This window comes from Cervus canadensis, chromosome 29 (genome assembly GCF_019320065.1).
Source record: "Cervus canadensis isolate Bull #8, Minnesota chromosome 29, ASM1932006v1, whole genome shotgun sequence".
Taxonomy (NCBI): Eukaryota; Metazoa; Chordata; class Mammalia; order Artiodactyla; family Cervidae; genus Cervus; species Cervus canadensis.
In genome coordinates this window covers 3,218,568-3,236,652 of record NC_057414.1, presented here as the reverse complement: position 1 = coordinate 3,236,652, position 18,085 = coordinate 3,218,568, and the positions used below count along the sequence as shown (strand labels likewise).

Sequence of the window (18,085 nt, the reverse complement as noted above, 5' to 3'; positions counted from 1 at the left end):
GTCATCAGAACTTAAAATTGGGAGAGCTTGTACAAATTTTAAATTTTTTTTTCTTGAAAAATCAGCCGATTAACAAAATCAGTTTTTGTGCAGTACATGTGACACTTGGCTGAAGCTGACAAGGGTCTCTCCCCTTTAGATGGGGCATGCACTCCTTAGCCATCACATTCTTTGGCTCAGTACCTTCACTCCCTTGCATCCTTTCTTGGCTTCTGTAGCATTTGACTTTGTAACCTTTGATGTATGATGTTTCCAGGAAGACAGAGATCTAGAGTGAGAGCCAAAATCTTTTGCTTCTGCGCATCAACCAAGATCACCACACTGCAGCGAGTATCTTGGATGTTTCTGGTTGTCTGATTTTAAGTGAGGGACATTAAACCTACCATAAAGAATGAGAGGGACTTCCCTGGCGGTCCAGTGGTTAATCCTCCATGCTCCCAATGCCAGGGGCTTGGGTTCGATCCCTGTTTAGGGTTCTAGATCCCACATGCCATAACTAAAAGATCCCATATGCCGCAGCGAAGATCAAGACCCTGTGTGCCATAACTAAAGATCTGGTGCAGACAAGTAAATAAATAGATAAACATTTTTTTAAAAAGAGAAAGAAAATGAGGAAGCAGAAATTCTCTCCCCCTGATGGCAAGGGACTAAAATTTAAAATGTCACACAATTTCAGTCAGTTCAGTTCAGTCGCTCAGTCGTGTCTGACTCTTTGTGACCCCATGGACTGCAGCACGCCAGGCTTCCCTGTCCATCACCACCTCCCAGAGCTTGCTCAAACTCATGCCCATTGAGTTGGTGATGTGGCCAAAGTATCTTCCAATGAACACCCAGGACTGATCTCCTTTAGTATGGACTGGTTGGATCTCCTTGCAGTCTGAGGGACTCTCAAGGGTCTTTTCCAACATCACAGTTCAGAAGCATCAATTCTTCAGCACTCAGCTTTTTTTATATTCCAACTCTCATATCCATACATGACTACTGGAAAAACTATAGCTTTAACTAGATGGACCTTTGTTGGCAAAGTAATGTCTCTGCTTTTTAATATGCTGTCTAGGTTGGTCATAGCTTTTCTTCCAAGGAGCAAGTGTCTTTTAATTTCATGGCTGCAGTTACCATCTGCAGTGATGTTGAAGCCCCCAAAATAGTCTGTCACTGTAACCCCATCTATTTGCCATGAACTGATGGGACCAGATACCATGATCTTAAGTCTTCTGAATGTTGAGTTTTAAGCCAACTTTTTCACTCTCTTCTTTCACTTTCATCAAGAGGCTCTTTAGTTCTTCTTCCCTTTTTGCCATGAGGGTGGTATCATCTGTGTATCTGAGGTTATTGATATTTCTCCCGGTAATCTTGATTCCAGCTTGTGCTTCTTCCAGCCCAGCATTTCGCATGATGTACTCTGCATATAAGTTAAATAAACAGGGTGACAGTATACAGCCTTGATGTACTCCTTTCCCAATTTGGAACCAATCTATTGTTTCATGTCTGGTTCTAACTATTGCTTCTTGACCTGCATATAGATTTCTCAGGAGGCAGGTAAGGTAGTCTGGTATTTCCATCTCTTTTTAGGACAAGAGTAATCTTAGATAAAGATTAAAAGCAGCTATGGCATCCATACATTTTAAAAATATATGTATTTGTTTATTTGACTATACCAGGTCTTAGCAGTGGCATGTGGGATACAGCTCCTCCACCAGGGATCAGACCCAGGCCCCCTGCACTGGGACCACAGGGTCTCAGCCACTGGACCACCAGGGAAGTCCCCATACATGTCTCCTTAGTCCTCACAGCCTCTGAATGATATGGAGATGACGGGTCAGAAAAGCACTGTGGATTGAGATATTACATTTTATACGTCTTTGAAAACTTAGAGTCATGAAATACTAAAGCTGTAATGGGTCACAAAGAGCATTGAATTTTAAGGCACACGCTTAAATTTCTTCATGTGCTTTGGGATAACAGTGCTAAGGATTATTTTTCTTTACATTTCAGTGAATTCTCTTTGTTGCTTTCTTTTTTTCCCCTTTGTCTTTTCAGGGAGTTCAGATTCCGGGACTTGGAACTTTCACTTTCATGAGACAAAAGCTTGAGGTGGGAAACAAGAAGATTTTCCTAATTCAGAGGCCCGTGTTTGTCATGGCAGAGAAGTTAGTACAGATCCATGGACTCAAACAAAACAGAATATATACTCCTGGTAAACAGATTTTATTTTAAAGACTCTCCCAGAATGTGACTAGCCTGGGGATGAAAATGAAAGGGCAATGCTTGGCCATTGTTGCTTTACTGGTTTCTGCTTTGAGAAGCTCTCTCTTCATGTGTTACCTTTGTCAGAGGGAGGGTCTGAAGTAGGGAATAATATACAATCTTCTTGCAGGTCATTTTCAACCTCAGTAGCTCAAGGCTGGATGTGACATCAAGGCAAATTTATATAAAAGCCACAGCACTGAGTCATACAGATTTTTATTCATATTTCAGATCTAAGAAATTAAAATTGGTTGTAAAGAAGAGAAAGTTAATTAGGGTCACTGGTTGGAAGAATCACAGTTAATATCAACTGGGAAAAGATCAACGGTGTTTCTATTGCATATCATCTAAATCATTGAAATTTAAAAGTTGATAGAAGGTTAATAATTCTGTAAAGACTTAATACCTTATACACCTCTCACATCCTAAAATCTTCCTTCTTTCCTTCGCTTCCTTATTCCTTCCCTCCCTCCTTCTTTCCCCTCCTTCCTTCTTCCCTTCCATGAATATTAACTGAGGGCCAAGGACATGGCAGGTCTTGTCCCAGGTGCTAGAGACATGAGGGGAGATATGACACCTTCCCCAGGATACTTGGATTCCAGTTTCAGAGTGTGGCTTTGTGTGATACCTGCTCTGGTTACTTGGGGTGGGGCAGGGTTCCCTCCTAATTTTTGGTTGTGTTCCTTTTGACCTTTCTTATCATGCCCTCCTGCATCAGGCTTATATCTGGGTTAACAGAGTTCGTCTACCCCCAATACTGACAAGGTGAAAAGGCTGGAACTTGCCTTTATGTTAACATCTCTGAAAGTTAATTTGCAGAGTAACTTTCTACTGAAAAATGATATATCGGAAAAACAAATACCAACAAGCTATACTTAGAATTTTATGCCTGTATTCTATATGGTAAATTTGATGAATTTTTCAACCATTGAAAAATTTATTTATTTATTTTTGACTGCACTGGGTCTTCATTGCTTTGTGTGGGCTTTCTCTTTCAACAAAAGAAAATGAAAAGCTTGTCTGGAGCACTGTTTAGAAAGCTAATTGTTCTTATTCTGAGCAAAAATATTCTACTTTTAGGGAAAATTTAATTGAGCATTATCTATGAATAGAGTACAACTAAAGGGTTCACAGGTACAGTTCTAAGTATTAAGTGAGAATCAAGTGATTATTTGTGAGTGTGTATGATATGTCTTTGTTATAATCTCTAATTCTTTCCTCTCACCCCAACTGTCTTTTCTCGTCTAGGTGATATCCCAATAGTTCCACTTAATTTTGTCATGATATCCTTGGAGGGTCCATTTAGCAGAGATATAGTGGAAGGATGTGTGAAGGAGACGCTGCTTTTTTTATCACGATCCATTTCCATCAAACAAAATGTGGAATTTACGTTTAAAGGAATCGGGGTCCTCGTGATCAAAGACAGTAAAGTCAAGATGAGATTCTATAAGGACTTCCTTTGTACAATGGATGGAAGCGGGGCTTTGGCAAAAGCCCTAGCAAATGTAAATTAATGTTTTCCTTCTCCTAACCCCTTTCTGAATCTGTAAATGTGTGATCTTTAAGACTGACAAGGGCTTCCCTGGTGGCTCAGTGGTAAAGAATCTGCCCGCCAAAGCAGGAGAGGCGGGTTCAGTCCCTGGGTCGGGAAGATCCCCTGGAGGTGGAGATGGCAACCCACTCCAGTATTCTTACCTGGAAAATCCCATGGACAGAGGGACCTGGTGGGCTACAGTCCAGGGGTCATAAAGAGTCAGACAGGACTTAGCGACTAAAGCAACAACAGTAACGAGGTTGACATATTTTAAACGGCTGTTCCCCAAGTCAAAGAAGGGCTTGTTTATGGATGTTTATCTTTGACAAAAATGTTAGAAGGGTTAAGGAGCTAAGTTTTGTGTCAGTGCCAGCTGAAAAATTATAAACAGTAGTAGAAACTCGTAATTATGATCCTTTTATAAGATAGTACCTTATAGTTTAAAAAGTTTTTTTCTACATATATTATTTCACTTGAGTCCCAAGACATTATAAAACCAGAATTATTATCCTGATTTTACCAGTGAGAAAAATGGGGTTCAGAGAGGTTGTGTGGGAACCTGAAGTCTGGGAGTTCAGCAGTGAAACTGAAATTTAAGCCAAGACTTCCTAATTACTCTTTTTGTGCTGATTACACTATTTTATTTTAATGAAAGTCTACAGAAAAATCTAATTCAAGTCATAGAAGTGTATACTTGGCTTTTAATTTGCATCATTTAGAAGACGTTTCATAGTTGGCCCCTCACCGTTAACTGTTATAGCTGGTGTGACCTTCGTGCTCAGTTGGACACTGCAGACTTTCAGGAGGCAGTGAAACAGTCATTCAGCAGGGCTAGCTGAAACTTGTTTTTAAACCTTTTATTTTGTATTGGGGTATATCTGATTGACAATGTTGTGATAGTTTCAGGGGAACAGCGAAGGGACTCAGCCATACATACACATGTATCTATTCTCCTCCAAACTCCCCTCCCATCCAGGCTGCCACATAGCATTGAGCAGAGTTCTAGGTGCTATATATACAAGTAGGTCCTTGATGAGAACTAACTGAATCTGAATGTACTAACTTGGTATGGATGAATTGGATTATCATGAATGTGATATCATCTTGTGACCCATAAGAACAAAAGCCTGACTTTCTTTTTTAAATGAAAAAGCTATGAAAGGAAATGTTGTAAATACGGTTTAATTCTCCCTTCTAATTTCTCCTTTTGTGGTGCTCTGGGTTGGGGGTTTAGGAGATGGAGTCGTGCATACTTAGGCCCGTGGTGTTTTGTCCACATCCTGGCTTCATACAGGATGGCTCAGAGGGACGCCAACCCTGTGTGTGCAGAGTGGAGATGCACACACATGAGTATCACCCTCTCGTTTTCATTAAAACACAGGCAGGATTTGCAAAATCAGAGACAAGGCCAAAGTACTGTCCCCTCTCTCACCCTCAGGGATTCTGCAGAACTTTGCAAGCTTCGACACATGTTTAAAAGACAGGATAATGCTTTAACTGGCCCGCTGTACTCTAAGATGTACCTTTTAAGGAGAGTTTTCCATAAGAACTGCTCTTGATGGATATCCTATAAAAAAAGCTCTGTAGGCCAAAGCACATAGGTATGTTAAAGGACCTGAGAAGTCTGGCTGGAAAGAAGTGGCTTTAACTGCCTGAAAGTATTTAATCATGGAACTTTAGGTCGAGTCATTATTCATTAACGCCTGTAAAACACATTTCGGGAAACTGCTGTAAAGTTGTGAGAGTGACTGATTTTCCCCTAAATGTTCCGTAATGTAAACCTGAGTGCTGTCTTGTAGAAGAGTTCTCTTAGGAGGTTGTGTGATAGTTTCAGTGATGCTGCTTTAGCTCAAAATATTTTTAAAACTTCGATCTTTAGAATCTCCTTCAAAGCCTTTTGTCAACCAGATCATTAATCCAAAAAGACTAATTTTACGTGTTATTCTATACTAATATAATTTAATAATGTGATTATTATACACAATATACAATTATTAAATATTTTATAAATTATATTACAAATACAATTTATAGGTTATAATAAATATATATTATATATAATAATTGTAATGGTCACTATTTGTGGAGTGCTTTTATGTGCTCGCCACTTATATATAGTACCTCCTAAAAGTCCTGTGAATTTGATCCCACATATCTAGGGTCTAAAGCTTTACAGCTGTTGTTGTTCATTCCCTCAATCATGTCTGACTCTTTGCGACCCCACGGACTGCAGCACGCCAGGCTTCCCTGTCCTTCACTATCTTCCGGAGCTTGCTCAAACTCATGTCCCTTGAGTTGGTGATGCCATCCAACCGTCTCATCCTCTGTCACTCCTTTCTCCTTTTACCCTCAGTCTTTCCCAGCATCAGAGCTTTTCCAGTGAGTCAGCTCTTTGCATCAGCTGGCTAAAGTATTGGAGGTTCAGCATCAGTCCTTCCAAAGAATATTCAGGGTTGGTTTCCTTTAGTATTGACTGGTTTGATCTTCTTGCTGTTAGCAGTGTGGGGATTTAAACATGAGGATGGCTGACTCCAAAGTCCTTCTCTCAACTACCCAGTTTTAGAGTTATTTGGGTCAAGAGTGGAACTAGCCAGCTTGCTCGTATTCCTGAGAGTTTCAAGAAGTTGGCTGTCCTCTTAAAGATGAGGATACCGTCAACCCTGAGGGCAGTTTCCAAGGAGGAAATGGTTTGAGAAAAAAGGCAGCATCAGTGAAATTGGAATGGGACCAAGCAAGGTGACTTCTCTGATAAATGAGGTCATTCCTCATTGGATGTTAAGCTCTAGACTTTAAGCCCTAAGCAGAAATAACAGTGGAAAGTATCATGGTCGCCTGAGGCCTTCGAGCGGCCTGTGGCTCTGATTGCCTGTGTCCTGGACCGCAGCCCAGTATCATCTGTCTTTCTCTCTGTCCCCAGAGGCCTGACACGGTGGATTCGGTGTTGTCCAGCAGAGAGAACGTGGGGAAGCGACCCAACAGCGTGCTTGCATTTCCAAGGTCAGTGCTTTCCTCCATGGGTCCCTCCGGGCATGGCCATCCTTGCCGACCTGTTGATGGAACTGGACAGTGTTTCGCACCTGAGTTTTCTAGCTCATGCTCCATCTAGTGCAGCTCTCTCTTGCGCTGTCTCTCTCTCAGTGCTCCAGCAAATGAGTTTATTGTGTGCACTTTCTGCAGTTAAGTTAAAAAACAGCAGACACTTAGAATACTCTTTTTTTAAAAAAAAAAAACTACTCTTGGTTACCTGGGAATTCTCTTACTGTCTCCCACCAACCTTAGTCCTTGCATGTATCAGTAAAATTTTTCTCATCCACTAGGCTTTCTTCTACTTTCAACCCTTCCTCTGACCTAGTCCCTTCCTCATCAGGCACTCTAGACTAACAGCTGCCTAAGATTTGATTTTTACCACGGAAGGGGCTAGAAAGACAAGGTACAGCTTCACCCCAACAGCATAGTGAGCATCTCCAATGGCTGCAAATGCTGCTGATTATGATAATGATAATGATAACAATGATAATAATACAATAATAATAGCAATCATCTATGGAGCACTTAGGAGAAGGCAATGGCACCCCACTCCAGTACTCTTGCCTGGGAAACCCCATGGATGGAGGAGCCTGGTGGGCTGCCGTTTATGGGGTCGCACAGAGTCGGACACAATTGAAGTGACTTAGCAGCAGCAGCAGCAGCATGGAGCACTTAGGAGATCCAACCAGTCCATCCTAAAGGAGATCTGTCCTGGGTGTTCATTGGAAGGACTGATGCTGAAGCTGAAACTCCAGTACTTTGGCCACCTCACGCGAAGAGTTGACTCATTGGAAAAGACCCTGATGCTGGGAGGGATTGGGGGCAGGAGGAGAAGGGGACGACAGAGAATGAGATGGCTGGATGGCATCACTGACTCGATGGACATGAGTTTGAGTAAACTCCAGGAGTTGGTGATGGACAGGGAGGCCTGGTGTGCTGCGATTCATGGGGTTGCAAAGAGTCGGACACGACTGAGCGACTGAACTGAACTGATGGAGCACTTACTAGTTGCCAGATATTGTTAAGCACTTTCTTAATAGTCTTGCATTTAATCTTTACTACAACCATTTGAGATATGTATTATAATTTTATAAAGGAGCAAAATTAATTGTAATTTTAATTCTACTTTTAATTAAAAATTTTATTGAAGTATAGTTCATTTGCAATGTTATGTTAGTTTTAGGTGTTCAGCATGTAGTTTTAATTCTTTTTTTTTTTTTTAACAAGTATCACTTCAGTTAGTTCAGTTGCTCAGTCATGTCCAACTCTTTGCGACCCCATGGACTGTAGCATGCCAGGCCTCCCTGTCCATCACCAACTCTCAGAGTTCACTCAAACTCATGTCTATTGAGCCAGTGATGCCATCCAACCATCTCATCTTCTGTCATCCCCTTCTCCTCCTGCCTTCAATCTTTCCCAGCATCAGGATTTTTTCAAATGAGTCATTTCTTTGCATCAGGTGGCCAAAGTATTGGAGTTTCAGCTTTAGCATCAGTCCTTCCAATCAATATTCAGGACTGATTTCCTTTAGGATGGACTGGTTGGATCTCCTTGCAGTCCAAGGGACTCTCAACAGTCTTCTCCAACACCATAGTTCAAAAGCATCAATTCTTCATCTCTCAGCTTTCTTTATAGTCCAACTCTCACACCAATACATGACTACTGGAAAAACCATAGCTTTGACTAGGTGGACATTTGTTGGCAAAGTAATGTCTCTGCTTTTTAATATGCTCTCTAGGTTGGTCATAACTTTTCTTCCAAGGAGCAAGCGTCTTTTAATTTCATGGCTGCAGTCACATCTGCAGTTTCAGGATGCAGTATTAAAAGCACTGCAATAGGAGTCAGGAGACTTGGGTTTTATTTCCAGTTTGGTTTTATTTCCATTATGAGCTCTTAATCATATTTTTAATCTTAATTGCTGTGCCACTAACTATTATGCATTTTGGGTAAAGGAGGTTTGGGAAATAGTAACCAGTGTCTCAGAGTATTTTCTCATTTTTCGGGGGGGATGTCTGTGACATCCTCTTCCATTTGTTGGTTTGGAACCAGTCCTTCCTGGAAAAGCTATATGATACAGACCTCAGCATAATCAGCGTGAGTGAGAGAATAAGCCTTAAAGACTAATTAGTCCAGCCTCTTCATCTTCCAGATGAAATGATTACACAGCAGGGGGGCCAAGTCAGAAATAAAACCGTGGCCCCAGACTATCTCAGTACTGTTTCCACTGCAGCATGTTGCCTTACCCATTAAAAATAAATCCATGGATTCAAAATAATTTTATTTTGATTGTATTTTGGGAGGCAAATTTGGCTGTCCGCTTGGACATAGTTTGGCTTAAGCACTCCAGGAGGGAAATAATTGCAGTTGGTTGAGGGACAGATGGATGGTTCTGTCCATTGGAGAGCCTGGCAATGGACCGGAAGACTTGAATCGTCAATGCAACTGTAGGCGTTTCCTTTATGTGAAGCTTGGCCTCTGAATTCACTGCAAGCACCATGCCCGCCTCACCTTTCCTTCCCACCGCTAACCCAGCACCCCATTCCTGGGACAGGAGAAAAGCTGTGCTTACTCACATCAACTGAACAAACCCTTCCCCCTCGCCTTTGTAAGCCCCCCACTTTTGCCTGGGGAGAGGATGGAGCAGTGAGGAGGAGAAAGAGGGAGGAGAGGCGTGCTCACTTCTGGGCGTACCCTGCCTACCAGGCCCTGAACCCATGCCTCCAAGTTATCCGGTGGCCCCCATCCACTATTTCAGGACCGTGGCATCTGCTTACAGAGCTGGAAAAGACAAATTCAAGCTGAAATAAAACCCAGAAACTTTAATCCAGGCCTTCAGAGCAGTTTAAATAAGAGCTTCTTTGGGGTCCTTAGTATAGTGGGGGAGAGTCTTGGTTGGCTCCCAGGCTTAACCCCAAAAAGAATGAGTCCGTGATTCATACTCAGAGAATAAAAGCACTTCCCCGCTCTTGAGACACGTAAGCTTATTTCATTCAGAATCCATCAGCTCACTTGGCTGCTTCTCAGAATTAAGAGATTTACACATTTGCCTATGGACACATCTTGGCTCATTCCCAGGATTGAGATCAAGGAGGTGGAGAACAAACCACCTATGGAGACCATTGCAGAAGAAAATGGACAGAATGGACAGAGGAAGGACAAATTAAAAGACCAGTCAGACAAAGAAGAAGGTGTCCCAGGTAGGTCATTGATTTCTGGGTATAATCTGTGACTCTTTACTACTTGTGAGCCAAGCCATGTTGCTTAGCAACTCTGATGGCCAAAATAAAGTTCATTTTGTGAATAATCACTGTATTCTTCTCTCTAATAAACATCTCCTAGTCCCGGAATCCTGTATCTCACCTTAACCACTTTATGACACTCAGACTTAAAGACTGTGATCTCTTTGCTGACTCCCCACTACTCAAAACTCAGCTGCCTGCAAGATCCAGGCAGGTAACATAAATTCATGAACTGGGCTGGATGTCACATGGTAGGGAGACATGTTAGCATCAATATTTTTTATGAAAAATGAAGAGTGGTAGTTTTACATCTTTGACACCTGGATTTATAGAAGAGAGCAGATTCTCATATCTGTCTCATCATATAATCTGTTGTAATATATTGTTTTGGTTGAGGCATGTGAGGAAAATCCTAGGACTTCAAAGACTTTTTGAAAGACTCCTAGGGATTCCCAGGGTTTGCCAGACTATATACTTGGAGACTTATTCCTCTAGCAGATTATTGATTTGTGGAAATGTAAGCCAAGTGGTAGCAAATTGCCTAATTTTTCAAGAGAAGCAGAGATCCTGTCTTGTGAAATCTATTAATTGTTTTTATTTAATCAATTTTATTGGTGGATAATTATTTTACAATATTGTAAAATACATCATATGAACAGCTATACATCAATATGAACAGGCCGCAGGTATACATGTGTCCTCCCATCCTGAACCCACCTCCCACCTCCCTCCCCACCCCACCCCTCTGGGTTGTCACAGAACACCGGCTTTGAGTACCCTGCTTCATGCATCGAACTTGCACTGGTCATCTCTTTCACATGTGGTAATGTATTTGTCTCAATGCTATTCTCTCAAATCATCCCACCCTCGCCTTCTCCCACTTAGTCCAGTGTTCACTACTAATTGACATTAAAAAAAAAAAATACTAACTAGGCCAAACAGAACATTTATCAATGGGTAAATGTTGGCTTGTGAATGTTGGTTTTGTGACATGCGGCCTACAGGATTACACATCAGCTTTTAGCCTGATACACGCTTTCACTCTTTAGCTTCACCTGTCAGTTTCCTATGGACTCTTTCTAGAGTTAAATTGTCTGTTCATATTCTCCTAACATGTCCTGCTCTTCCTTGACTTCCAGCTTTTGTTCACTCTTCTCCTGCCTGGAATTCCCTTCCTTTTCTTACAGTCTATCCCAATCCTACTCTCCTCTTATCAGCCTTTTTTCTTTTTCTTTTTGAATTAGTTCTCACTGGAGTGCAGTTCCCTTACAGTGTGGTGTTAGTTTCTGCCCAAGAGCACAGTGCCTTCGCTGTATCTGTGCATATGTCCCCTCTTGCTTGGACTTCTTTCCCTTCAGGTCTCTGCGGTGATTGCATTACGTAGAGTTCCCAGTTCTATTCAGTCTGTCCTCATTCGGGATCTATTTTATACATAGCATCAGTAGTATGTAGTACATAGTATAGTATCATGGTGTAGTAGTATTGGGGTATGTCAGCCGCAGTCTTCCGGCGCCTTCCACCCCTCACCCTTTCCCCCGTGGTGTCTGGATGTTTGTTCTCTATGTCCGTGTCTCTATTTCTCTTAGTAGCCCTTTCACATCTCCCTTCCTCCATGGAAACTTCTCTCATCAGTGGGTTCTGAGCTGGCTCCCTTCATCTCCTCTGTCAGACTGTTAAAGATGGCACCATTTATCCGAGATTCAGATATTCTGCATCCTTGTCCTGAGTTGCTACTTATATATAATGTGTGTAAAACACTTCGTATTTTTGGCAGGTGGAAAGACCCCCCCAAATGTGAGCTCTCGTGTTTTCTGTTAGTATCTTATTTTTCCTCTCCAATGATATTTATTGAAAGATCTTCAAGGGCAGAGGCTTGCCTCTTGTATTTTTTAAAGTGCCCAACCAGAGCCTTTACATGCAATAAGTATACAGCAAAATAGATATTTTAACCACACTAGGGCAAGGGACAATCATTTAAAATGAGAAAGTGTATTTTATGTGAAAAATTTCCCAAGTAAAATGATGAGTTTTTAAAATCTGTGTTACGTACAAACCACTGATTTAGAGTTGAAAGGAAACTCTTTCATTCATTCTACAGAGGTTTTATCACCCAAGACAGCTCAAGATAGACCAGCTGTCTCTCCTGCCAAAGGGACAAATGTCAGTATGCCAAATAAACTGGAGCAGAATGGGAGTGGTGGGAAGAATATGAACCTTGAAAGGTAATGCACTGGGTATTTTTTTCTGTTGCATTTTACTAAATATATTTTCACACCCTATCTTGATGTAGGGAATTTTAAATAAGCATTCACTTTTTCATTCATTCCTTCATCCACTATTCCTGATGCTACATTCTAGCATCTAGCATACACCTGCATGCCAGGTGTATGAAGGTGATCAAGTGATGAAGGTGGTAACGATGACCAGCACTCACAACCTGTGGGAAAACCAGAATAATAAATTATGATTCAGTAGGATAAATGCTACCATGGAGGTGGAAACAAAACAGCACAGAGGAGAAAACATCTAACTTCCCTCATGAATTTGGGAAAACCTCTCTTGTTTTCTGTGTGTGGATATTATAATATGACACAGGTTCATGTTTAGATCAAATTGGAAAGCATTTTTGCCAAACTTGGCTTTGTTGTTGTTCAGTCACTAAGTTTGTGCGACTCTTTGTGACCCCATGGGCTGCAGCACACCAGGCTTCCCTGTCCTTCACCCAGAGCTTGCTCAAACTCATGTCCATTGAGTCAGTGATGCCATCCAACCATCTCATCCTTTGTCGTTCCCTTCTCCTCCTACCTTCAATTTTTCCCAGCATCAGGCTCTTTTCTAATGAGTCAATTCTTCGCATCAGATGGCCAAACTGAGCTTGGAGCTTCAGCTTCAGCATCAGTCCTTCCAGTGAATATTCAGGGTTGATTTCCTTTGGGATTCTGATTACTAATTATTAGTGATTCCTAGTAAAGTTTTCCTATAGAAGTTGACCAAACAACCAATGTTTTTTTTCTTGTTTGTTTTTGTTTTCTGTGCTGATTAATAAAGTAATATGCATTTGTCAAAGAAATTTTGGAAGAAATGAGAAAAGCAAGAGAGACAAAAACAATCACCCATAACCCCACCAAACAGAAGAAGTTTTCTGTAATGTTATGGGTGTATATCCTTCATTTCAATGCATATATATTATAACATGGACATGTATTTATACTTGAAACATGTACATACATTTTAAAGAAAACTGACATTATATCATATGAACCTTTGCTATACTTAACAATTTAAGTGGTGAAAATTTCCCTATGGCTATAAATTTTCTAAAACATGAACAAATGATTGCTCATCTCATTTATTAAACCTTTCGTTTAACAAATCTCCTATATACGTAGATGATTTTTAGTTTTTTATAAATGTTGAAACAAATATAATCACATAATTCTTTGCATACACCTGCATATCCTATAGGAAAGAAGCTTTAAAGTGAAATTTCAGAGATAAGTGATGAGTCCATTTTTCATGTTTTTGATATGCATTACCAATCATCTTCAGGGCTTCCAGAGTGGTGCTAGTTTTAAAGGACCCACCAGCCAAAGCAGGAGACGTAAGAGATGTGCGTTGGATCCCTGGGTCGGGAAGATCCTCTGGAGGAGCCCATGGCAACCTGCTCCAATATTCTTGCCTGGAGAATCCCATGGACAGAGGAGCCTGGTGGAGTATAGTTCATGGGGCCGCAAAGAGTCGGACACAGCTGAAGTGACTTAGCATGCATGCACCAGTTACCCTCAGGTAGATGATACCAAAAATTATCTTCCTAGTAACAAATAAAAAGAACTGCTGTGTTCTCTGTAGCTTTGCTAATACTGGATATGGCTCCCATTCAATGGCTGCATTCTCAGTGGCTCCCTCTTCATTCTTCAATGGCTCCCGTTCTCACCCAGGGTGAAAGCTAAAGTCATTACCATGGCCTTCAATGTCTTGCCTGATCTCTGATCTCTCTCTCTTACTTCCTTCAGCCACACTGAACACAGACATGCTCCCACTTCAAGTCCTTAGCACTCATTTGCTCAACTAGATTCTTTTCCATCAGATATCTGATTATTATTATTCTTTTACTGCCTTCAAGTTGCTCAAATGTCACCTTTCTGGTGAGAACTTCCCTGGCCATTGTATTCATGACTCCATTCCTCCAGCATTGCATGGTATTTATCACCATCAAACAGACTATATAATTCATTCATCTTGTTTATTGACTGTCTACTCCCATCAGCATGTTAATTCCATGAGGACAGAGCTTTTTTTGTGTGTGTATTTTGTTCTCCATTGCCTCTCCCATGCTGAGAGCAGTACACCTAGTAAACACTCAGTAAATTTTTGAAGAATGAGTAAGTTTTATCCCAATTTCACTGAATTGGTAACTGAGACTTTGTACAATTATCCAGTTTGTCTAATGCCAGTCAACTTCTAATAAAGAAAGCTGAGTTTTGAACCCGAATTTATCTGATGTAAAGGTTAGATTTTTAGTCTCTATACATGTAGATACTCTAAAGAAAACTGCTGAGATATTTTTTATTTTCTTATATTTATGTGTGCATGCATGCTTAGTCACTTCAGTCACGTCTGACTCTTTGCAACCCTAGGGACTGTAGACCACCAGACTCCTCTGTCCATGGGATTCTCCAGGCAAGGTCACTGGAATGGGTTGCCATGCCTACTCCAGGGGATCTTCCCATCCCAGGGATTGAAGCTGCATCTCTTATGTCTCCTGTATTGGTAGGCGAGTTCTTTACCACTAGTGCCACCTCAGAAGCCCTCTTATATTTATAGTTGTTTCTAAAATTATCATTCATCATTGATTATAATTGATGTCAGGCTATATTAATGTTAATTAATGTTGCATTGTTTTTATAGTGTATTGTCTCCAGGTGGACTGAAAAATGATCATGAAATGAAGCCTAAAATTTCTCCAGGCACTTCTTGCAAGGACCATCATAGGGCAGGACAGGTACAGTGTCTTCAAAGAAACAGAGCCCAGACAGAATCTCCTTCTGACTTCTGCTTCTCAAAGAGAATTCGAGGAATTGCTCTTTCTTTAATACATGGGTATGGCTCAAGTACACAGGACCTATAATGGGACTGTGATAAACCTATCTACTAGTCAAAATCTACTAGTTAACAGAAATAGGTCTGGGAAATCTCTAATTTTCAGTTGCTTTAAACACATCTGTTCAAGTGAGAGTTGAATAAATCCTCTGGAATATTTGCAGGGCCCTCTCTGAAAAATCCCATTTGGATAATATCATGAATACATCCTTTTATGAAGTCTACTTCTTGACACCCTTAGCCTTTGGAGAGCTTGGGAAGGAAATGCAAAGCAAAATAAGTAAAAGGTAAAAATCAATTTGCCCTAAAACTCGATGTTATAGGAAATGTGTTATATATGCTTGCAACGAGCACAGCGAAATTTCCCACTGTACTATACCGAGGAGAGGAGGAGGAGAGAGATGGAAGATGAGCGACTCATCCAGGAGTATCTAGTGTTGAAAGACCAAGAGACTATCTTCAAAGAGCAGGTACTTCTGCACCTCGGTTAAGGAGTGTTTAACATGGGGCAGGGGAACATGATTATCAAACGCCATTTAAAAAGCTCCAACGTGTAGCTTGACGGTAGTGTATTTAACCATTTACCTACTGCTGAATTCGAACTTAGGTTATGTCCGAGTTTTCACTAATAGTAAACAACCCGGGGATGAATATCCATGTAGTTGGTGTTTGCACCTGCTACTGAATTTTTCCCTCCCCCTAAGGACTGAGTTTTAAAGGTGGAATTCCTGGATGTATATGGCTTTATTTTTGATTTATCATAAAATATAACCCCAGGCAAGTCTTTTCCCTTCAGATTCATGGCCTATCTTGAGTTAAGACGGAATGGCACCGTCACCTGTGCTCTATCCTGATTTCTTAACTTTTCAATAACTGGCCCTGCTGCCTTCTTGTGCCATCATAGGGAACCATTCCTGAAATCGTCCTTCCTCCTTACGAGCCCTGTAGAAGTGGTGCCTCGAGTCCAAGAATGGGAAACAAAAGCCCACTTAAAAAAAAAAATTGTAAACACATCAGAAAGTACCGTTACCTCCCAAAGGCAGGTTTCTACCTTAGTTGGGTTATTTTAATGTAGTAGAATTAAATTTTTAAAGACTCTATTTCAACATGTAATGATTTTTCTTTTTCAAAGATGAGAAGTCTGGCTAGTAGAGAACAGAATCAAAAGAATGCCGCCTATAATCTTGGAGTTGCTGAAGCTATAAGAATCCACAAGAATGAGAAACCTGAATTTTATGTAAGAATCTTTTCAAAGCTTCTGTTGTCGACACCTGCCCTAGTTGGGAGCATTTGGGTCTACTCACATTGCATGTTGTGCCATTTTTAAAAGGTGGTAAGGCTGAGCGAGGTAGAAGTGTCCTTCTAAGGAAGGAGTGGTCCAGAGTCTGTCTCCACACGTTCACGTTCACAATACAGCTCCTGTTGTTGGTCACTATGGTGCTTGTCAAGGATGGTAGTTCTCAGCTGGGACCTGGGAGAGGTGGGGTTAGGAGACAGTGTATTAAATTCCTGCCCCAGGATCAGATGATCTAAATAGAGGACAAATAACTCCTGGGAGCCTGCTGGAAATACAGAATCTAGGGTGCCACCTCACACCTCACAGAATGAGAATCTACATTTCAATAAGATATTTAGGTGATTTGTAGCTTCCTTAAGTTTGAGAGGGGCTTTGCAGGTGGCTCAGTGGTAAAGAGTCTGCCTGCCCAATGTAAGAGACACAGGTTCAACCTGTGGGTTTGGAAGATCCCCTGGAGGAGGGCATGGCAACCCACTCCAGTATTCTTGCCTGGAGAATTCTATGGACAGAGGAGCCTGGTGGGCTACAGTCCATGGGTTCGCAAAAGAGTTGGACATGGCTGAAAGACTAAACAATAAGTTTGAGAAGTCCAGCTTCAGATGGAGGTGAGCCACCTGCCTTGCCATTAATTTTTTTCAATCATGATGTACCTACCTTTATTTCTGCTTGTTCTTGCTTCTTTTTACCTCACTATCTAGGTAATGTGACATTCTGGATGTACACCTAATAAAATAGATTTTATTTAACATCAAATGTTTCATTGAATTATTTTGTGCTGGCCACTGTACTAGTAGCTAAGAATACAAAGATGAAGAATAAGACAAAGTCCCTCTCTAAAGACGTTTCAGGATAATGGGGGAAACATTTAAAGAGACAAGAGTATGATAAACTAAATGCTATGATAAATCTTTGAACAGGGCAGAGAGGGGAGTCACTTAACCCAGACCAGAGATCTGGGAAGACTTCCTGGCATACAGGAGTTAGGTCAAGGAGTGAATGGAGGCAAAACCTTCTGGTCAGGAGCAGCAGAGAGTGAGGAAGAGAGAGCATCAAGCTTTTGAGCTGTAGGCCCGATCTCTCTCTCCTCTTAGGTAGATTTAAGGTTCAGATTATATGTTTATCACTGCCCAATTTGAATCTCCTCTTTGTTATAACTGTAGATACTTAAAGTGAAAAAGATCAAAACAGAAGTTTCGACTCCCCTTCTCAACCTGTTCTTCTCCCAGGCTTCCCACTTTAGCAAGTGGCATCACCAGCCAGACAGTTGCACAAACCCTTACCTAAAGTGATCCCAGATCCCTTCTCCTCCATTGCCCCTCATCCAGCCATCTTCAAGCCCACTTGCCTTCACCTCTAAAATGTATACAGCATCTCTTCACCTTCAACGGTACCCGACCCTAGCCCAAGCCACATTTCTAGAAGGCCCAACTTTTGTGATGCTTTCCTAGTTAGGCTCGCTGCCTGCCTTCCTACAATCTAGTCTCCACATAGAAGCCAAAGTGATCTTTTAAAACTAGTCACCAGAACAGATCATTCTCCAAATAGATCCTCTAATGGCCTTCCACTGAATTAAAGTAAGTCTAAACACCTGACCTTGACCTCTCACATCCCCCTGGTTTGGCCCACCTCTCTCTTTGAGCC

General features: G+C 41.3%; 1 protein-coding gene across 1 annotated transcript in view; it reads left to right on the top strand.

The window, feature by feature from the left end:
* Positions 1-18,085, top strand: part of CCDC81 (coiled-coil domain containing 81) — a 37,614-nt gene that overhangs the window by 7,588 nt on the left and 11,941 nt on the right. Inside the window, exons 4-11 of the mRNA XM_043452003.1 lie at positions 2,041-2,197; positions 3,496-3,752; positions 6,699-6,778; positions 9,884-10,005; positions 12,146-12,269; positions 14,956-15,049; positions 15,471-15,617; positions 16,280-16,384. Coding sequence (XP_043307938.1) covers positions 2,041-2,197; positions 3,496-3,752; positions 6,699-6,778; positions 9,884-10,005; positions 12,146-12,269; positions 14,956-15,049; positions 15,471-15,617; positions 16,280-16,384 — 1,086 coding nt within the window. The remainder of the gene's footprint in view (positions 1-2,040; positions 2,198-3,495; positions 3,753-6,698; positions 6,779-9,883; positions 10,006-12,145; positions 12,270-14,955; positions 15,050-15,470; positions 15,618-16,279; positions 16,385-18,085) is intronic.